Source organism: Eucalyptus grandis, chromosome 1 (assembly GCF_016545825.1).
Source record: "Eucalyptus grandis isolate ANBG69807.140 chromosome 1, ASM1654582v1, whole genome shotgun sequence".
In the NCBI taxonomy this organism is placed as follows: Eukaryota; Viridiplantae; Streptophyta; class Magnoliopsida; order Myrtales; family Myrtaceae; genus Eucalyptus; species Eucalyptus grandis.
The window spans coordinates 36,599,478-36,620,213 of record NC_052612.1 but is presented as its reverse complement, the minus strand read 5'-3'; the positions used below and the strand labels follow the sequence as shown (position 1 = coordinate 36,620,213).

The 20,736-nt window shown below is 40.6% G+C and overlaps 1 protein-coding gene across 1 annotated transcript; it reads right to left on the bottom strand.

The window, feature by feature from the left end:
- Positions 1-16,972: 16,972 nt before the first annotated feature.
- On the bottom strand, positions 16,973-19,036 carry LOC120295339 (alpha-bisabolol synthase-like). Its single transcript, XM_039316391.1, has 3 exons — positions 18,802-19,036; positions 17,691-18,557; positions 16,973-17,565 (listed from the first exon to the last, which is right to left on the bottom strand). The coding sequence occupies exons 2-3, from the start codon at positions 18,047-18,049 to the stop codon at positions 17,340-17,342; spliced, it is 585 nt and encodes a 194-aa protein (XP_039172325.1). The 5' UTR covers positions 18,050-18,557; positions 18,802-19,036; the 3' UTR covers positions 16,973-17,339.
- Positions 19,037-20,736: the final 1,700 nt, after the last annotated feature.

Here is a 20,736-nt window from a genome sequence, read left to right as displayed (position 1 = left end):
GTCCTAGCTTTTCCTTTTTGTTGTACCGACCCGAAGGGAATCCCATCTTGATATATATATATATGTAAATAAAGTGCCGTGCTTGTTTATAAAATGATGGTGATTAGTGGTGTGTACTTGTATCATGGTTGGTAGGGGGAGAGACGGTGATATTTTAATTTGCTTCCGCTAATGAGTCGTGCTGGGACCATTTTTTAAAAAAAAAAATGTGTCTACGTATTAGGACACTTCTTCGAAAGACAAAAAGGTAATAAGGTGTAACATTGGCGCCGGTGACGACTGCGAAGGGTTCGGGGTGTCACAGCCGCCCTTTTTGGTATCAGAGCGAATGGTTATAGGTGGAGTGATAAGGAGCCTCATTTGGAGATTAAGGAACATGATGACAATGCACACCATAGGATCTAAAATGGAATAATTGAATAACGGGTGATGAGTATTCACTCGTAGATCCCCAGTAGTTTATTTTGAGTTGCCTTTAGGTACCAGTAACATGTATATGTTACTTATGTAGTGATAGTAATTGCTTTGAGTAGAGGCAGTGAGTCTTAGATTATTCCTGAGGCAATGCTTGGAAATTGCAGGAAAGTCATGGTGCGAGCTGGAAGTGCTCATGCATCGAGGGCTGAAGCCTATGCTGCAAGGGCTGAACCCCGAATGGAAGATATCTTGCGGCATCAGCCAATATTGGAAATCGATGGAGAGGCGGCGCGGCAACAGCCGGAGCGAACGCCGTACTCAAGGACTAGTGGAGCAGTTTTTGAAGCTGAAGCCACTTAAGTTTAATGGAATGGGAAGTCCTGAGGAGGCGGAGCAATGGATTGATGGGATGGAACGAATTTTTCGGCTGTTGGACTGCACTGATGCTAAGAAAATAGTTTTAGCAGAGTACCAATTGGAGGGAAATGCGAAGTTTTGGTGGAGAGCTTCAAAGGACATAATCTTTCCACCAGGTTCTTATGTGAGTTGGGAGGAGTTTGTTAGGGCTTTCAATAGGAAGCATTTCTCTGATTGTGCTAAGGATAGGAAGATTACTGAATTTGTTCAGCTAGAACAAAAAGGGTTGACAGTAGATCAGTATGAGGCTAGATTTTCTGAATTGTCTAGATATGCTCCTAGATTGATTGAGGATCAGGAAGAGAAGGCTAAGAGCTTCCTGAAAGGGCTAAGGACTGACATTAGGAAGCAACTGGTGCCTTTGAACATAAGAGATTATAATGAGATTTATGAAAGGGCGCAGTTAGTGGAGCAGGAGCTGTTGAGAGAGCGGTCGGAGTTTAAGAAACCGTTGAATTTTAATGATGTGAGAAAGGGGAAGAGACCTTATTCTGGTTAAGGTCAGACCTGGAATGTGAAGAAGAATAGTAACTTTGGAAATTTTGGAGGGGCAAGGAGTGGTCCGAATATAGGGAAAGCACCCTATCAGCCTGGTATTTGTCAAAAGTGTAATGGACGTCATGGCCCAGGACCTTGTACGGGACAACAGAAATGTTTTGGTTGTGGACAAGTGGGTCATCTTAAGAGAAATTGCCCACAAGAGAGGTCACAAGTGAGTGTTGGCTCGGTGCGACAGGGATATCAGAGTGCTGTTAGGTCGAACCCACAAGGAAATCCTCAGAGACCACCTGCACAAGGAAGGGTGTATGCGATTACCCAAGAGGAAGCGGAAGCTTCCAAAAATGTTATCTCAAGTACGATTCTTATTAATGGTGAAAAGGCATATGCATTGTTTGACACGGGTGCAACGCATTCGTTTGTGTCTGAAAGATATAGATGTTTGAATAAGATAGAAGTTATGCCTCTTGAAACGCCTCTCTGTGTTTCCACGCCTTTAAAGGATATGGTATTGTCTACGCTGATGTGTGGAAATTGTAAGATATCAATGGGAGGAAAGGATATGGAAATAGACTTGGTTGTAATGGCTATGTATGATTTTGATGTTATTATAGGAATGGACTGGCTTCGTAAGTATCGTGCTAGAATGGATTGTTATAAAAAAAAGTGATTCAATTCGTTTTACCTGATCAGTCTAGTTGTGAATTTTTAGAAGGTCAGACCCATTTTCCTGTAGCACTTATTTCGGCGATAGAAGCCTATAAGTTACTTGACAAAGGATGTCAAGGGTACCTAGTCGTAGTTAGAGATTATGCAAGGGAGGAGCCTAATCTTGAGGAAGTTCGTGTAGTTAACGAATTTCAAGATGTGTTTCCTGAGGAATTGCCTGGATTGCCGCTAGAGCGGGAGATTGAATTTGAAATTGAATTAATGCCTGGAACAAGACCAATATCAAAAGCCCCATATAGGATGGCCTTAGTTGAATTGAAGGAGTTGAAAGTGCAACTGCAAGAATTGCTTGACAAAGGATTCATTAGACCAAGTGCTTCACCTTGGGGTGCACCGGTCTTGTTTGTGAAAAAGAAAGATGGATCGATGCGCTTGTGTATTGACTATAGGCAATTGAATCAGGTGACCATTAAGAATAAGTATCATTTGCCTAGAATTGATGACTTGTTTGACCAACTCCAGGAAAGTTCGGTCTTCTCTAAGATTGACTTGAGGTAGGGGTACCATCAATTGAGAATTAAAAAGGAGGACATTCCTAAGACTGTGTTCAGGACTCGTTATGGACACTATGAGTTCCTTGTTATGCCATTTGGATTGACTAACGCGCCGGCTGCATTTATGGATTTGATGAATAGAATATTTCAGCCTTATTTAGACCAATTTGTGATTGTTTTTATTGATGATATTCTGGTATATTCAAAATGGCCTAAAGAGCATGAGCAGCATTTGAGAATAGTTTTGCAGACTCTAAGAGAGCATAAGTTGTATGCTAAATTTAGTAAATGTGAATTCTGGTTGGACCAGATAATATTTCTAGGACATGTGGTGTCAGGAAAATGAATTGCAGTAGATCCAGCAAAAGTTGAAATGGTAGTGAATTAGCCGAGACCGATGACACCTACTGAAATACGAAGTTTCTTAGGACTGGCTGGCTATTATAGAAGGTTCATTGAAGGATTTTCAAGACTGGCAGGACCTTTAACTAAATTGACCCGAAAGAATGTGAAGTTTGAATGGAATGGGGAATGTGAAAGGAGTTTTCAGGAGCTCAAAAGGAAATTGACTTCAGCTCCAATTCTGACTATACCTACTAGACCTGATGGTTTCACAGTGTATAGTGATGCATCTCACAAAGGACTGGGATGTGTGTTGATGCAGCATGGCAAGGTTGTAGCCTATGCATCCAGACAATTGAAACCCCATGAGCTGAATTATCCGACGCATGATTTAGAGCTAGCAGCTATAGTGTTTGCCTTGAAAATATGGAGACACTATCTGTATGGGGAAAAGTTTGAGATTTATACGAATCATAAGAGTTTGAAGTATATGTTCTCACAAAAGGAGTTGAACATGAGACAAAGGAGGTGGATGGAGTTGTTGAAGGACTATGATTGTGAGATAAGATATCATCCAAGAAAAGCGAATAGAGTAGCAGATGCTCTTAGTCGAAAGTCAGCTATGGAAATGGCTAGTTTGAGAATGGCAAAATGGGAATTGTTAGAATCTGTAGCAAATTCAGAATTTAAATTGGAAGTGGATTGTCTTATTGGTATGCTTGGTGCATTAAGGATTGAGCCGGAGATTATCCAGAAAATTGAAATTCTGCAAGAATCTGACCCAGAGATTTTGAAAGTGAAAGATGCTGTATCTTTAGGGAAAAGATCAGAATTTCAGATCTCTGATGATGGAATAGTAAGATGTTAAGGACGACTTTGTGTTCCCGAAAATGAGGAATTGAGGAAGGAAATTCTGTCGGAGGCACATAAGAGTAATTATAGTATCCACCCAGGTAGTACAAAGATGTACAGAAATTTGCATTAGTAATTTTGGTGGAATGGTATGAAGGCAGATACAGCTAAGTACGTATCTCAATGTTTGACGTGTCAGCAAGTGAAAGCGGAGCATCGTAAACCCGCAGGACTTTTGAGACCATTAGACATTCCCGGAATGGAAATGGGAACATATAACGATGGACTTTGTGCAAGGATTGCCAAGGACATCAAGGAGTCATGATTCAATTTGGGTGATAGTGGATCGTTTGACTAAGTCGACACATTTCTTAGCGATTCGCATGGACTACTCAATGGATAAGTATGCGGACATGTATGTAAGTCAAGTGGTACGCTTATATGGTGTTCCAGTGACTATTACTTCAGATCGGGATTCGAGGTTTACTTCGAATTTTTGGAAAAGTCTTCAAGTTGCGTTAGGATCTAAGCTTCAATTTAGTACTGCTTTTCATCCTCAGACAGATGGTCAATCAGAAAGAGTGATCCAGATATTAGAGGATATGTTAAGGGCTTGTGTAATCGATTTCAAAGGAAATTGGGATGAAAAATTGCATTTGGTAGAGTTTGCCTATAATAATAGCTTTCAGAAAAGCATAGGCATGGCACCTTATGAAGCATTATATGGAAGGAGATGTAGGACTCCTGTCTGTTGGAGTGAAGTAGGTGAAAAGAAGTTGACAGGACTTGATCTGGTACAAGTTACTGCTGAGGCTATTGAAATTATTAGAGAGAGACTTAGAACAGCTCAGAGTAGACAGAAAGGCTACGCAGATAGGCGTAGAAGGCCTTTAGAATTTAGTGTAGGAGACCATGTATTCCTTAAGGTATCTCCAATGAAAAGAATATCTCGATTCGGGATGAAGGGTAAGCTAAGCCCTAGGTTTGTTGGACCTTTTGAAATTCTTGAGAGGATAGGGGATGTAGCTTATCGTTTAGCATTACCTCCTAAGTTAGAAAATTTGCACAATGTGTTTCATGTATCGATGTTGAGGAAGTACCAGCCGGATCCCGGTCACATACTCGATCATGAAGCCATCAAAATGGATGAGAAAGTAAGGTACATTGAAGAGCCTGTGCAGATATTAGATCGAAAGGAGCAAATTCTTAGGACCAAGAAGATCCCATTGGTTAAGGTGTTATGGCGACATCATGATATAGAGGAAGCCACATGGGAAAGTGAGGATCAGATGAAGGAAAAATACCCTTATTTATTTCAAAAGGTGCAAGTGGTGTTTGAATTTCGAGGACGAAATTCTCTAAGGAGGGGAGAATTGTGGCATCCCAAAATTCAAAGCCAAGTCATAAGGTGTGTTAAAGTTTCTAAATAGGTGATAGAATTTCCATGGCTTATGTTTTAGCCACTAGTCTTTTAATTAGATGATTTGTGCATATGATTGTGAAAATTTAAATTTGATAGATTAATAATTTATGCTTGGCCATGTACTTTATAAATTAAATTCCAATAACCAAGATGTCCCAAGACTTTGGCCAAGATAAAAATTGAAATTTAAAAATATTTATAGAAGAAATTCAAAAAAAAAAAGGAAAAAGGGGTTAATTTTCGAATGGGCGTTAGGCCCATTGGCCTAAGCCTTTAATGGGCCAAGATGAGCGGCCCAAGAGGGGAAGTCGACCGGCCCAATAGAGGCCCAAGGGAAGTGGTCGCCGGCCATAGAGGACCCCAAGCCCAAAAGCCCAACTCCAAGGCCCATAATGCATGTAGTTGGACAAGTGGCAAAGGGGAAGGCCATGCATTGGTTGGTTTTTAGGCAATCTCATGATTGCTAATCATGAGAAGTTGGGGAAATAAGAAGGAAGAGAGAGAAGGGTGGCCGGCCATTTGCTCGCCCAAGGAGAGAGAGAGAGAGAGAGGTGTGCGAGAGAGGAGGAGCGGCCGAGAGAGAGAGGAGGAGGGAACCGCCTTGTGCTGCCGTGTTCGCCGCCGTACGCCATCGACCGTCCGTCCTAGAGGCAAGTGGAAGTCCTCTAGCTTCTCTTGCATGTTTGTATGTTGTTTGCATGTTAGATTTTGGGCGTTTAAGTGAGAAAAACCGAGGTATGGTTGGCTTGTTCTTAAACCGCATGACTGTTCTTGTTCGGACCGTGTGAGTCAGAAATTTTTTTGAGCTTGCATGTGTGTTTAGAGTCAGATTTTGGCTTCGATTTCTTCATGAGAGTTGTAGCTAACATCTTGAACTACAACATAATGAAATTTCGTGGAAAATTATGGATATTTGAGGGGTTAAAGTCTTATTCTACGGAGACCTCAGATCTGGAGAGTTTTCACTGACCTCTTGCTAGATTCGTGATTGCATGTTGGTTTGTGATGAGAATCTCACTTCTATTTCTTCATGAAAGTTGTATCAGACATCTTAAACTACAACATACTCAAATTTGAAGTGAAATGAACAAGTATAGCCTAGTAAATAGACTAGATCTTGAAGATGATGATTCTGGTGATGTATTCCGAGATACCCGAGACTTCAAGGACTTAAATGATGACTATCATCTGGTTATTTGACCTAGATATCTTCATGAAACTTGTATAGGACACCTTTATGTATAACATATCTAAATTTCAGAGGAAACGAAAGAGAATAAGTAGGTGAAATCTCAATATTTCGGAGATGTGTACACTGGACGATGCGGTAATGGATCCAGAAGCTTCATGAGGTTGTATAAAATAATCTAAAAATAATCTGGCCTGGAGTTCTTCATGAAAGTTGTACGAAAATGTTTTGGCTATCATTCTGTAAAATTTCGTAATTTTTTGAGGCCGTATGGATATTTTAATCGAATTTATTCGGAAACTGTGCATTCTGGTTATTATCCGAATATTATGCGTTATTTTGTGGAAATTGTGAAATTGTGTGAAATTCAATTTGGCCATGAATTTTGCATGAAATTGTCATCCTATTGGTTTGTTTAATGATTTCTTGAATTTTATGATTTTGGGAAATTATAGATATTTAATTTAATATTTATTTATAAAAAAATAAATATGATAATAAAAATAAATAATATAATAATATAATAATAAAATAAAATGAATTATTTTATTGGCCATAAATTCCATTGAATTTATTAATAAATAATTATACATTGTTGCATGTATGATAAGACATTGGTGTATGTATGACCATGAATTGTGATGCATGTGTGAATCATATGCCATGTTAAAATGAGATCAAAATGATGATAAATGTGGATAATGATAAGTGAGTAAGTGGTTGTGGTGGAGGATGAGGCCGGAATGTACGAAGATGCATTGCCGGATTCCCTGGGAGATTCAGGATGCCCGAAATGTGGGGGGCCGGAAGCCTTGTCGAAGGTCTTTGCCTGAAAGGAATGCCTCGCGATGCCAGGATTGGGGTGCGGGATGCCCGGCCAGGGAGTGTAAATGCCGGAAGCCCTGTCGGAGGTTTCTGCCCGAAGGGAATGCCTCGTGATGCTAGTTGAGATGCGAGATGCCCGGAATGTGGGGGCCGGATGCCGTGGCACGGGAGGCTGAATGCCAGAAGCCTCGGAGGTGTTTGCCCGAGGTGATGATGAAATTGATGAATTGAGAAATGGGTGATGTGGTGATCAAATTGAAAGCTAAAAGTGGAAATTAAATCATGACATGATATGCATGATATGATATGCATGATGATATGTGATGATGAAATAATGTGATTAAATGATATGATGATTACCCATGATATGATATGCATGATGATGATGATGATGATGATATGTGATGTGAAATAATGATGATCACCCATGATATGATATGCATGATGATATGCATGATGATGATGATGATATGTGATGTGAAATAATGATGATCACCCATGATATGATATGCATGATGATGATGATGATGATGATGATGATGATGATGATATGTGATGTGAAATAATGATGATCACCCATGATATGATATGCATGATGATGATGATGATGACATGTGATGTGAAATAACGATGATCACTTATGATATGGTATGCATGATGATATTCATGGTAATGATAATGATGATGATATATGATATGGCTCGATGACATGTGTAATGATGACATGTATGATGAAATGATATTATGATGATGATGACATGTATGTTACGATGATGATACACATGAATGTGTTATGAATTGATATGATGATGCATGATAGTATGCGCATGGCTTTAAGGTAAGTAATGCCTGCAATGCATGTATGATTGCATTATGCATTGAGTTGTTATTGATTTCCTATCTGCTTTGAGTGGTTGTACTCACCCCTTTGGGGACCCACATTTCAGATTAGCGGTATGCCGCTTCCTGCCGTCACGCGGGGTATTTTACGGTCTACCATCCGATGTAGAGGTCGAGTGTCTTTGAGATAGACTGTCCCTCTTTTCCCGGACTGACTTTTATTCGAGTACGATGTCTAGTGATATACGACATAGGCTTGGTGGGGCCCCGTCATTCAAGAGTTCATATCTCGTGCATGTTCGTCGGGATGGAGCGATGCGAGGGATGTTACCGCCGCCACCACCTGATGCACCGGGTTGGGTGTGAGACCCGCGCGCGATGAGTAGGAGCCGGATCCTTTTTTTGGATATAGATAGCCGACACTTTTGATAAGGGTTGTGCACGTATGATGTTGAGGGTCGAGGGTTCTTTTTGAGGTTTTAGGCTGGACGTGGCTGAGTCCTAGCTTTTCCTTTTTGTTGTACCGACCCAAAAGGAATCCCATCTTGATATATATATATATATATATATATATATATATATATATATATATATGTAAATAAATTGTCGTGGCTTGTTTATAAAATGATGGTGATTAGTGGTGTGTACTTGTATCATGGTTGGTAGGGGGAGAGACGGTGATATTTTAATTTGCTTCCGCTAATGAGTCGTGCTGGGACCGTTTTTAAAACAAAAAAAAAAATGTGTCTGCGTATTAGGACACTTCTTCGAAAGACAAAAAGGTAATAAGGTGTAACCTTGGCGCTGGTGACGACCTGCGAAGGGTTCGGGGTGTCACACAGCAGCTACCCCTTTTTCAATGCAAGCTTGAAGAGGTTCCATTCAAAAACAAAAGATACCTAAATTATTTTGGCGATATAGAGACCCCAGGTACATAGGCACGTATCGGGTTGACGGAAAAAACTCATAACTATGGAAACACGTCTTGTCAGTAGGAGAAAGAAGGACTCCGAGCTACAAAGGACTCCGGGCTACAAAAGCACATCGGGCTACAAAGCTCTCCGTGTCATAAGAAGAAAGACTCCAGGCTACAAAGCACTCCATGCTACAAAGTTCTCCGTGTCATAAGAAGAAAGACTCCAGCTACAAAGCACTCCATGCTACAAAGCTCTCCGTGTCATAAGAAGAAGGACTTCGGGCTACAAAGCACTCTGGGCTACCAAAGCACGCCAGGCTACAAAGCTCTCCGTGTCATAGGAAGAAGGACTTCGGGCTACAAAAGCACGCCGGGTTACAAAGTTCTCCATGTCATAGGGAGAAGGACTCCGGGCTACAAAACTCTCCGTGTCATAAGAAGAAGGACTCCGAGCTACAAAGCACTCCGGGCTACAAAAGCATGCCAGGCTACAAAGCTCTCCTTGTTATAAGGAGAAGGACTCCGGGCTACAAAGCACTCCACGCTACAAAAGCATGCAGCTACAAAGCTCTCTGTGTCACAAGAAGAAGGACTTCAGGCTACAAAACTCTTCGTGTCATAGGAAGAAGGACTCCAAGCCACAAAGCACTTTGGGCTACAAAAGCGCACCGGGCTACAAAGCTCTTCCGTGTCATAGGAAGAAGGCTCCAAGCTACAAAGCACTCCGGGCTACAAAGCTCTTCGTGTCATAGGAAGAAGCACTCCTGGCTACGAAGCACTCTGGGCTACAAAGCATTCTGGGCTACAAAAGCACGCTGAGCTACAAAAGCACACCGGGCTACAAAGCTCTTCGTGTCATAGAAAGAAGGACTCCGGGCTACAAAGCTCTCCGTGTCATAAGAAGAAGAATGACTTCGGGCTACAAAGCACTCTGGGCTACAAAGCTCTCCATGTCATAAGAAGAAGGAAAGATGAGGTCTCACCGTATAACAATGGGTTTCGACCGGGTTAGAAATACATGATTTAAGGAAAACCAATGAGCCTTTGTAGATTACATGGTTTAAGGTTGACCATGAACCTTTTAAAAATTGCAGTTCAAAGATAGACTCATGAACATTTTAAAAGCATGGTTTAAGGATTGACCCACAAACCGTGTGGTTTAAGGATTGACCCATGAACTGTGCGAAATTGCATGGTTTAAAGCTGACCATGAACCTCTGGTTTTTAGGGAAGCACCTATTAACCCCTTGAAAACTACATGGCTTCACTGAGAAATCTTGTCAAACTCAACTTAAGCAAATATCATTAGAGAAGTCATCAAGAGACGCATTGGCAATATTACAACATTAATTGAATAAGCTAATCAAGTTAAGTCCGACTGCTTAAAAAAAAACATTCAATGTTAATCAGCATCATACGGCACAAAACTGTCATCTTGCTCGTGGATATATCATTAACCATCAAATTCTCTAAGAGTCAAGTTCTTATCAAAATGGCTACAACTCGTGAAAAAGGCTCATTAAGCATGCCAAACTAGAGCTTCTTAGTCAAAAAGGGCTTCTCACACACTCTCGATAAAATGGCTGCTTGATCCAATCCATTCATGGGGGAGATAACTGCTTGCTGAGGGTATCTCACATAACCTATGCCAAAGGCTTCAAGAAACATTCACAATGAGCACAGTCTAATCAATCACAAAGGTCTTTTGAAAGGACCACAATAAGGGTTTGGTCATGGGCTTACACAAAGGAATTATTACTTTGAGGCCAATAAATGAACATTTGTTGCTATCTTCATCAGGTTTACAAGTCAATAACTTGGAAGATAAGACAAGATAGAATTACTTCTACTCCTTCAAGCAGTAGCTTCTTTGTGGCATTCCCATTTTCACTCAAACCATCCCAATCAGAAAAGACTTCGGAAGAGGATTGTAATGTTGGCTTGGGAGAGGCTTGAAAGGCTTAAAAGTTTCAATAGGGTCTTTAAGAGTCGGTGATCATCATGGCATTGTGACGAGGTCACTCGATCTTTCCAAATCATTTGGCTTTTGAAATACAACGTATCTCGAAAGGCCATTAACTAATCATTTCTGCATAAGAGCTTTGCCCCTTTTTTTCTAATTTTCTTTACACTTGCAATATATATTTTTTTTTTTCACGGGCACTTAGACTGTGATAATTTTTCACATAAGATGCAGCCTTTTGGCTCTTTTTCTTGATGGGCATTGGCCTTGCTTTTATCAAGCACGTTGCTTTTTCATGCCCCTTAATTTGTCGAACTTTTTGCTCTTTGAACTTTTGGAGCTCTTATGACTTTCGAGATGCTTTTCACATTTTCTCGTGCTGTCGATTGTATTCAGTCAATTCTTATGCCTTGCCCTAGTGAAGGGAGATGATCACCACTCGGGGGTTCAGAAATGAACAATCAGGCCCAAATTGGCTAAAGCAACGAGTATCAGTGTTTGGATAGAGAATGAAATGCTCTTCTTCACATTGGGATGAGTCAAGATCAAATGAGAATTCATTTGAAGCTATCACCAGAAAATTGATGCAAGTGAAAGTAATAGAATCTTTCTCAATTTTTCGCTCTACAACACGTTCGTAACCTCCTATGCTGCCCCAATGTAGGGTCGTTCTCAACAGGGGTACTCTGAAGGATTATCTTTACTCCGCTGAAAGGGGTAATAAGATATTAGTGCAATGCTTGGGATTGATGAAGGAAACGCCTTTATCATTTTGATCATTGTGCTCAATGCGAATGAGTCCTTCGTCCTAAGAGAAGGTTGTCTCTCACTCAACTTCCGAAAGTGTTTGAAGGATGTGTTTGGAAATGGTTTGCCTTTCTTCATCCTAAGCACTTCTTGTTTGGCATGGTTAACATCTCCATTTCACTATGTCGAGATCATCTGAGTAGATCAATCTCCATAGGGAAATTTGATTTAAAATGAATAACCCACAAAAAAGTTTGAAGAATTTTTTTTTCAATTTTTCATTTTTTTTACTTATCTCTAGGAAAGCGCCAAATGTTCTTCTTTTTTTTTTTGTAAGGGAAATTTTCCGATTTTTCTTTTTTTTTCTTTAAAAAAATGAGAAGAAGGGTACTTACCTGCGGCATGGTGACTCGGTAACCCTATAAAGAATGTGAAAGAATATGTTAGTGCAAAAATCTTTAGGGATTGAAATGTTGGAAACGATACATCATTACCCTTCATTTTCTTTCATCCTTTGGGCACTAACATCTCTTGGATTCACCTTCATGGATATCTGGTAATTTGACAATACCCTTCCCTTGCATTTGCCTTTAAATGTTTGACATTTTCCTGATTCCTTGGTGGAAGGCGATGCTTCTATAGTCAAGGTGCAACGTTTTTTCCATTTATCACCCTTTGTTCTATTCAAATCAGTCCTGTATCGAAGAAAGGGACATGTCATTTTTTTATGCTGAATAGAATCTATTTTATGAATGAGATACATCCTTTTCAAAGCCAGGCGATCAACATCCCAATATATCTTGCATGGAGGACTGGATAATATTGCCCCTCTATTTCATTTGAATTTTTCTTTATTTAAGATGAACATGACTTAAAAATGCTCCATCACGTTTGTTGGGAACATTACAAAACTTGGCACTCTTAATGTCTCATTGACAATGAAAAGAAAGTCATGTCAGAAACGGTATCAGAAATGAATAACTGGAATCGATACAATTTACTCTTCCTTCGAATTCGTCTTTTGAGATGTCTGACAACTCCCTTCATTTGTCTCGTCATGCAAAGTGAATGAGATCGATGGGCTGTTTTGGCACATAAGGCATTTCTAAATAAAGAAACTTCTCAGGACGGAATTCAATTTTGTTCTGCCCTATATTGGAAGATTGGTGCTGACGACACCTCGACGTATGCTTGCTTCTTGGGTTCCATGATACTACACTTTTATCTTTTAGAAAGGGCAAATGTCAATCTCAAATAAACTCATCGTCCTACGGAGAAAGCAATTTCATGAAAAGAGAGCCTTAAGCAAAGCTTTTTTGAAATTCATTTTGGAAGGTAAACATAAATATTCACTTGAAACACTTATGAATTCGTTTTTTTTTTTTTAAGGGATGATTTTCATGAAGTTGAATTCCATCATAAAAAAAAAAATGAGTTGCATGATTTTACAAAGGCAACAATTGGATTCACAATCAAAACCAAAAGTGGAAAAGATGGTTCTTGACAAGAATAAAACAAATGATAAAATACAAGAAGCTCTTGCACAAATGAAAGTAAAAAAAAAAAAAAAAAAAACAACTCTTGTCCTAGCTCTTGAATTCACTTCTCTATGTGGTCAAACACAAGAATGTCATGGAGCATTACATATAACCTGCAAAAAGATGACAATGTCAGTACGTGAATGAGAAAATGATATCTCAATGAAGTCACTTCTTACAATAAAATCAAGGTGACAGTACATGCCCCACATTTCTCATTATGGGGTTTTGGTATTTTGTCAAGATTTTATCATAAGAGAAGACATCATTAAAATAATCAATCCATGACTATCAATTGAATGTCGACTATTATTACAAAAGTTGCGTATGCAAAAGTTGCATTGATATTTTTTTTTTTTTTTTTAAGAGATTGATTTTATGATTTTACTCTTGCAAAAAATGAAGTGACTTATATTTTGAGAAATCTATACAAAATGTGATTTGCATTTCAGTCCCAAAATGTGAGAAGAAAAGAGTTTGATCAAAAATGCAATCTCAATTTTTGTGCCCCAATATATAATCGCAACTTGCAATTCCTTTTTTGGCATTTTTTTTTTTCAAAATGTGATTTTGAGCCCATAACTAGGAATTTAAATAAAATCATGTGTTCACCAGGGCCAGATAAAAATGTTTAGAACTTGCATTCAAATGCTCACTTGTCAAAAGTGATTGCCAATTTTTTAATCATAAGCCTACATCATCGAGGGCATTCGATTGATTTCCGCGAATTTCAAGATGAAAACGCAATACAAAATGAGTAAATAAAAAGGAAAATGACACTTACAATGGGTAATGACCTTTGTCTCTTTTTTTTTTCTTTTTTTTGCTTTTTCAATTACATAGACATGCACATGAACTGTGGTTCGATTTCTACTTTATCCAACTCAAAATAGAGCCATGGGATCACAGAACTGAACCAACAAGCTTGCGGCTAGGTAGTGTTACCCATGACTCTGACTTCGTCAAAGAACCGACCCATGTCGCATGCTCGCAAACCAAGGTGGGGACCTCTGACATCAAGAAAGAAATTTCAAGGTTGAAATGGACGACTCGTACTACATGCTTGTAGTCTGAGTGGTATCCACCTCAACACCATCCTAAGTGATCCTATGTGGCCCAGGTCCAGCAGCAGGTTGTGTGTGCTAAAGTGTAGTGCAATGCAAGGGATGCATGCATGACAATTCATAAGCAATCAACACTTCATACATGAAAAATAAACCATACATTCCTTCACCTCCCTACAAGATAAAGGTGAGTAAACACTTTCCCTTATACCTCACATTCTACAAAAACATTTAACACCTTTAATGTTAGGAACGTACCTGAAATCCTTGCTGCCAAACAAAAATATTTATGAACAAGATTAATATTGGCCTAAATCCTCTAAGGTTTAAAACCAGTCCCCAGCGGAGTCGCCAAGCTGTCGCGACCTACCCTCGGGGGGAGGGAACAAGTTTAAGTCTATTGTCTAAAGACAGGGCTAAGGCCCATGATTAGGCGCGGGCTCTCCCAAGCCCATACCTCACGTAACGTTAGGATATTCTTAAGGAATTTTGCACAAAAGGAGTCGCCACTACCTTATTGGGGTCGGCTAGAAACCAAGTGAGGCATGGGAGCATGCCTCACTTCCTACACAACCAGAAAATCTAGGGTTGGGGACTTGATTACAGTAATTGACCAATTAGTGCCCTTTCGGTACCTAATCTTGTTCTTTTTAACAATAATTGTTGGCAAGCAGTTTGGATTGATTTTATACCTATCCACTAACATATGATGTGATCATGTGAGTGCGCAATCATTAAAGTAACAATCAAGACCCTAATTGCAGTAAATTAACACATGCCACTAAGCAATTGCAAACATAGTTAAACAGGTAAATTAAATACGCAATATAATCAATATACGAGCAATTAAATGCCTAAATGCACTGTAAAGGCAATAAATGGTCGTTTCTAATAAAAACCTACATTTTTGGATTTTCAAATTTTTTATTTTTTATTTTTTAAAAAAATAATTTTTAATTTTTTTTTAATTTTTTTAAATATTATTTTAATATTATAATAATATAATATATTTGAAACTGGGTCCGACCTGGTTCGGTGAACAGGGCCCGGGATCAGGCCTTACAACCCGAACCCGAACCGAATTGGGCCAGGCGACCTGAAACAAACAAAAACTAGTCGGACTGGGCCTGATGTGTAGGCCCAATATGGTTTTTTTTTTTTAAACAAAGCCCACAAGCCCCACTATTTAAAACAGCCTAAACCAAGCCCTAACATTCGGCCTAAATTACTCAAAAATCCTACCCGATGGGGGTTTCGCCCGACCCGGCCAAAACCCGATTTGTGCCTCCTCTCTCCAAGGCTTCTTCGCGACGAGGCACGGCGGCACGGCAGAGGGCCGAGGTGCGGTGGCCAGCATGGGTTGCTAGTATTGAGTAGAGACGATGACAGCGGCAATGGCGTCGCGACTAGGCAGGGGTGGGTTTCTGCGTTGCGGAGCAAACACAGTGGCGACCAAGACGAAGGACTGCAAGCAGGGGTTCGGCTGCTACAAGTCGCGGGCAGAGCAAAGGCAGAGTGGCTCGACTCAGCTCGAGCTGAGGGAAGACAGCAGGCGAACCGACGCAGGTGCGGGCGTTGGGCGTGAGCGAACGGCGCTCCGGCGGCAACAGGGCGGAGGCGGAGCAGAGGCGAATCAGGGGGCACCGTTGCTGGTGCAGTGGGTCGCTCGGAGATGCGGTGCCGACAAAAGCGACGGCAGACGCAGCAACGGAGCTTGCGGGTGAGGTGGAGCTCTGGTGTCGCAAATCGGGGCAAGGCAAAGCGACGGTGACAGGGGTGTCGCGGCTTTGAGTTGCAGTGTCCAGCGCAACGGAGCAAGGACTGAGCTTCGGCTGCTGGGCGGCACCGGCACGGGGGACGAGTAGACAGGGGCGTGAGGCTCGACCAGTGCGGGGATTCGGTGACTGCGGAGGCATGGCGGGTAGAAGGCGAAGCGTGGCCGGCGGTAGATGAGTCGACCGGGGAAGAACTCTTCTTCCCCTTTTTTTAAAATTCTTTTTCTCACCCCTGTCTCCTCACGTCTCTTCTATCTTGGTTCCTCTCTCTCTCTCTCTCTCTCTCTTTTTTTTCTCACTCTCCGTCTTTTTCTTTCTCAGTCTCCTCCTTTAGGGTTTCACGCGAAGAGGAAGCCGGCATGGGCCAGGCCAAAGTGAGATCCGGCCTGGCCTCTTCCATGTTTTCTTTTTCTATTTTTTTTGTTGTTTTTGTTTTCTTCTCTTTTTTTGTTTTTTTTTTTACTAATTCCTAATTTTGTACACGATTAAGTCCTAAATAAAATTGTAAAATTTAGGTGTCAGCAAAACTATTTCATGAGTGCATGTACTAGTTCACACCCCGAGCTTCGAAAAGGAGTTTTGTTGGTCTTGGACAAACGCAGGATCACGACAGATCGGTCCTTTCTTAGTCTCAATGCAATATCGAGGCATATCATTCCCAAGTCAACTTTGGTACTAGGTCGGTGAACATGTCACGACATGCCAGTCCTTTCATGGACTGACCAAGTTGAGGGATGATCTTTTCTCGTACTCTTTCGGATTCTCAAATGTTAAAAGAGAAGTCATAATGGAAAGGTAGAAGCAGAGAAACGAGTTGCCATGCGCAAGCTAGGGTTAGGAACCCACAAAAATTATCAGGTGAAAGATTGAGCAAGTTGAGATTACCACTTTGCGCATGTAAGGGATAGGGTTGATTCCTTGCTCTCTCATCATCCAGTACCCAATTTCGTTGGCGTGTTGTATAAGGCTAGGAAACAAGCCCTTATTATCAAAGGAAGTTTATCAACGTCCGTGATGTCCCACCTAGACAAAATATCACAATTTTAACAGTTTTAAAGGTTTTACCGTCAATCAAAATACTTTTTAGTAACAATGATGAAAACTAGTGCTTGTGATTACTTTATTAGCTCAATCAAATCAACCAGATAGAGGAAAAAAAGCTTAACTAAAAAATTATGTGTCCAAAACACATTGAAAAATTCAATTCATACAATATAATCCTATCCCTAACGTCATTCATAGACTTAATAATTCCCTCTCTTTGTTCTTGGCAATTACAGTTTTGAAGGAAAATGATGGAGGTGATTATATTACACGAACCTCACAATGAAATCTGTTAAGACCTCAAGCTCTTCCAATGTCCCATACACATCATAAACATCATCGATAAGTGTTACCATGCAAGTGAGCTTCATCGTCATTTCTCTGAATGCTGTATATTGAGGTTCAAAAACCATTGAACAGCACCAAAAATAGTGTTCCACTAGCCTGTCCCTACAGAAGGTCATCTTATTCACTCCAAGTTCAACCCACCACCTGAACAAATTTGCAATGTGATGACTAAGTCGATCAAACTGCGCTCCTCCGTGTATCGCATTTGCATGAATTAAATCCTCACTTCAAATGCATCTATCATCTATGTATGGAGTGCTAGTGTATACCTTGCCAAGTTGCTGACTTCCTTCTTATGGATTGACTGCACTATATTGAAGTCTAATTTAGCCAATTGTAGCAAAGAAGGGATTTTGTCTTGCTGTTTCTCGTACATGTGCATGAACCACCGAGCTCCCAACCGGTTTGGCCTCCAGTGGATCGACATATCTATTGCATGACTCACGTGCCTCGCTAGATTAGCAGGAACTTCGTCGAGGTTTAGATCCTTTAGATGCTTTGAAGCAAAGTTCCAAGCTTCATCAACTATGGTTTCACCTTCCAATCCATGGAAAGAAGCCTCATAAAGACTAAGAAGCCCCCTCGCATCCTTCTTGAGCGATTCATTGAACATACCCTTCTTGTTCATAAACCTTTGAAACACACCTGTACGTCCAACAAAAGGAATGGTAAGATAAATCTTGATGTGTCAACATTATTCGCAAAAGGATAGCCAGTGGCGACTACCTTGCGGTACGTTGTATCCATGTTGCCTAAGTAGCTGGAATCGAAGTGAAACAGCATACAGTTCGTCCAAAAGCTGAACATCTTCAGTGTTGTTATAAATATGTCGATCCACTGGAGGCCAAACAGTTTGGAGGCTTGGTGGTTCATGCACATGTATGAGAAACAGCAAGACAGGATCCCTTCTTTGCTACGATTGGCTAAATTAGACTTCAATATAGTGCAGTCAATCCATAAGTGTTGTTATAGATGGAACTGAGAGCGTTATTGATCTCCGTCTCGTAATGGCATCCTAGTCCTAATCTTTGAACCACATCAATGAACTCGAGCTTGGCCACCTAATTCATCTCCCTGTGGAATAGACCCTTGCCTTCTTCCTTCAACTTTTGAACTTGCTCTGTATATCTATCCACCTAGGCACGTGAAAAACCCAGAAAAATGAGATCTTAATCAAAGTTAATGCACAAGCAGAGTTGAATATTGTTTCTTGTATTGAAACAGATCGATCCTCATGCTATTTCCAAAACATTTGAGTAAGCTCTGTTGAGCTCTCGCCTATACATTGAGAATAAATCTAATTCGCAAGTACGCATGCACATCACACATTCAGCTAGGTTGGGTTGTGTGCTGGAAAAAAGAAGAAAAGAGAATCATCACCGCGAAATCAGCATTGAGTGACTGCACAGAGCCATAGTCCCAAACACTAGGCTTCCAATTCGCCGAACGTCTCGTGGTATCTTGATCTTCAAAAGTCAAAGCACATTTCGCAAACCGAGTGCCTGAGGAAACGGCAGAGGGGGAGGAGGAAGAGCGAGGGCGACTGAAGAGTGAGAGAGAGGGTTGGTTAGGGCGGATCGAGGAGGGGAGGAAGTTTGTGAGCAAAGCAGGAAGAGCTATTGCAAAATTTGTTGCAAGTATCTTATGCTATACCATCCTTTATATGGATGTTGGTGAGGAGCACTGGTCAGGGAAATGTTTGTAGTTGCTTTCGGAGCGCGTTTTCATTCATTCAACAGATTCATGGAGATTCGTAATTGATGCACTTTCTTTTGATTGAATTTCAAAAGGTGATTGTCCTAGACACGCAATAAATGATTTGGACAAACAAGAACGCCGTGCTTCAGAATTACTGAAAATCCTCTACGAATTATCATTGTAATTAAAAATCTTGATGGATCTTTCAATTTTTTTTTATGCCGAGGATCCGGCCTAGCTCACCTTACGGGAGCACAGCACCAACGATACCTTAGGGGAGACTAGGCCAACAACCCACTAGCCGGAGCCCCCTGCTTAAGTCACGGAATTGCTCTGAGAGTTGTGGTGGACTCTGGGAGTCGAACCTCTGACCTATCGGTCAAGAGGCCAGGCCTCAATCAGCACAGCCATGCGTGGGTGGGTATCTTTCGATTTTATTTTATTTATTTTATTTTATTTTCAATTTTTTCCCTAAAGAATTCAATAAACCCGTTGCCTCCTTTAAGATATACTAATAAAAGTGAATCAGCTACAGTAGACAATGTAGAAATAATTTGAAGGCCATACATCATGAAAACCCTAGAAACATGGTATCTAGAATTATAAATAAAGGTATAGAAAAATTGTCAAAATTTACGTCTCGACCATGAACAGTAATAGATTAAATAAAGAAAAGATATTGACAATAATAATATATTATTACATGATAGATTCCTAGCACCAATAGGATATCAATAGCTATTCAGTTCGACTATTTATCTCATCTTGACCACTAGCATTGTTTCATCAATCAAATAGTCTTCGGTATAAGCTCCATCTTCTTGAAAGAGTTTTTAACATTAGATAGATAAATGAAGTAATTACGGATTTTAAGTAAAATGCAAGAAATGGGGAAAGAAAGGGCAAAAATGGGAAAGAAAACTAGCGACGACACACCAATGTCGAAGTAGAAATAGTAAGAAAATGTAATAGGACGTCCTTCTCCCGACTCTGGGATGTTACGTCGCAGCCAGGTCCCAAGCATAGTATAACGAAATGATAAAAACGTGGCAAGAAATCCCGAGCTGGAAGGGCCTCCGCTCTAGAAGCTGAAGGCCGTTCACTCTCCATGCCAAAATCACAAATCACGTGTTCCTACTGCTGAACTCGATGCCCAGCATCGCAGATAACGTGTGGCAATTCTTCATATTTGATCTCGGATTGAAGCAAAAGTTATATAGCAAATGAAGGAGGAGTTGGAGAACGAGAGGGACAGATTGTACGGACGTGGAAAAAATGAGAATCTGGAGTTCTCGGGGTGGTTCTTCTACTGTGGCAATTCTTCATAATTGATCTTGGATTGAAGGAAAGTCACATCAAATGGAGTACGAGGAGTTGCACAATGAAAGGGACAGATTCTACGGAGGTTGAAAAATGAGCACAATATAAAACGACGTGGGATTCGACTCATTCCTACCCTCATGGCTAACCTCACAAGGCATGCTCTTAGCCGTCCCTCGTAAGATGGGTCGTTTCACATTTCCTCTTGTTTCATGATATTGATCTCAATTTCCTTTCCTCATGCTTTCTTCCTCCCCCAGGGGGGCGGGGGCCCCTTCAAAGGGAAAAATCTAGCCC

What these genes read in the sequence shown, in the direction of transcription:
- LOC120295339 (XM_039316391.1), bottom strand. Translation starts at nt 18,049, where the DNA reads ATGAACAAGAAGGGTATGTTCAATGAATCGCTCAAGAAGGATGCGAGG. An exon ending in GAAGTCAGCAACTTGGCAAG is followed by an intron (nt 17,566 to 17,690) that starts GTATACACTAGC and finishes AAATTTGTTCAG; the next exon opens with GTGGTGGGTTGAACTTGGAG.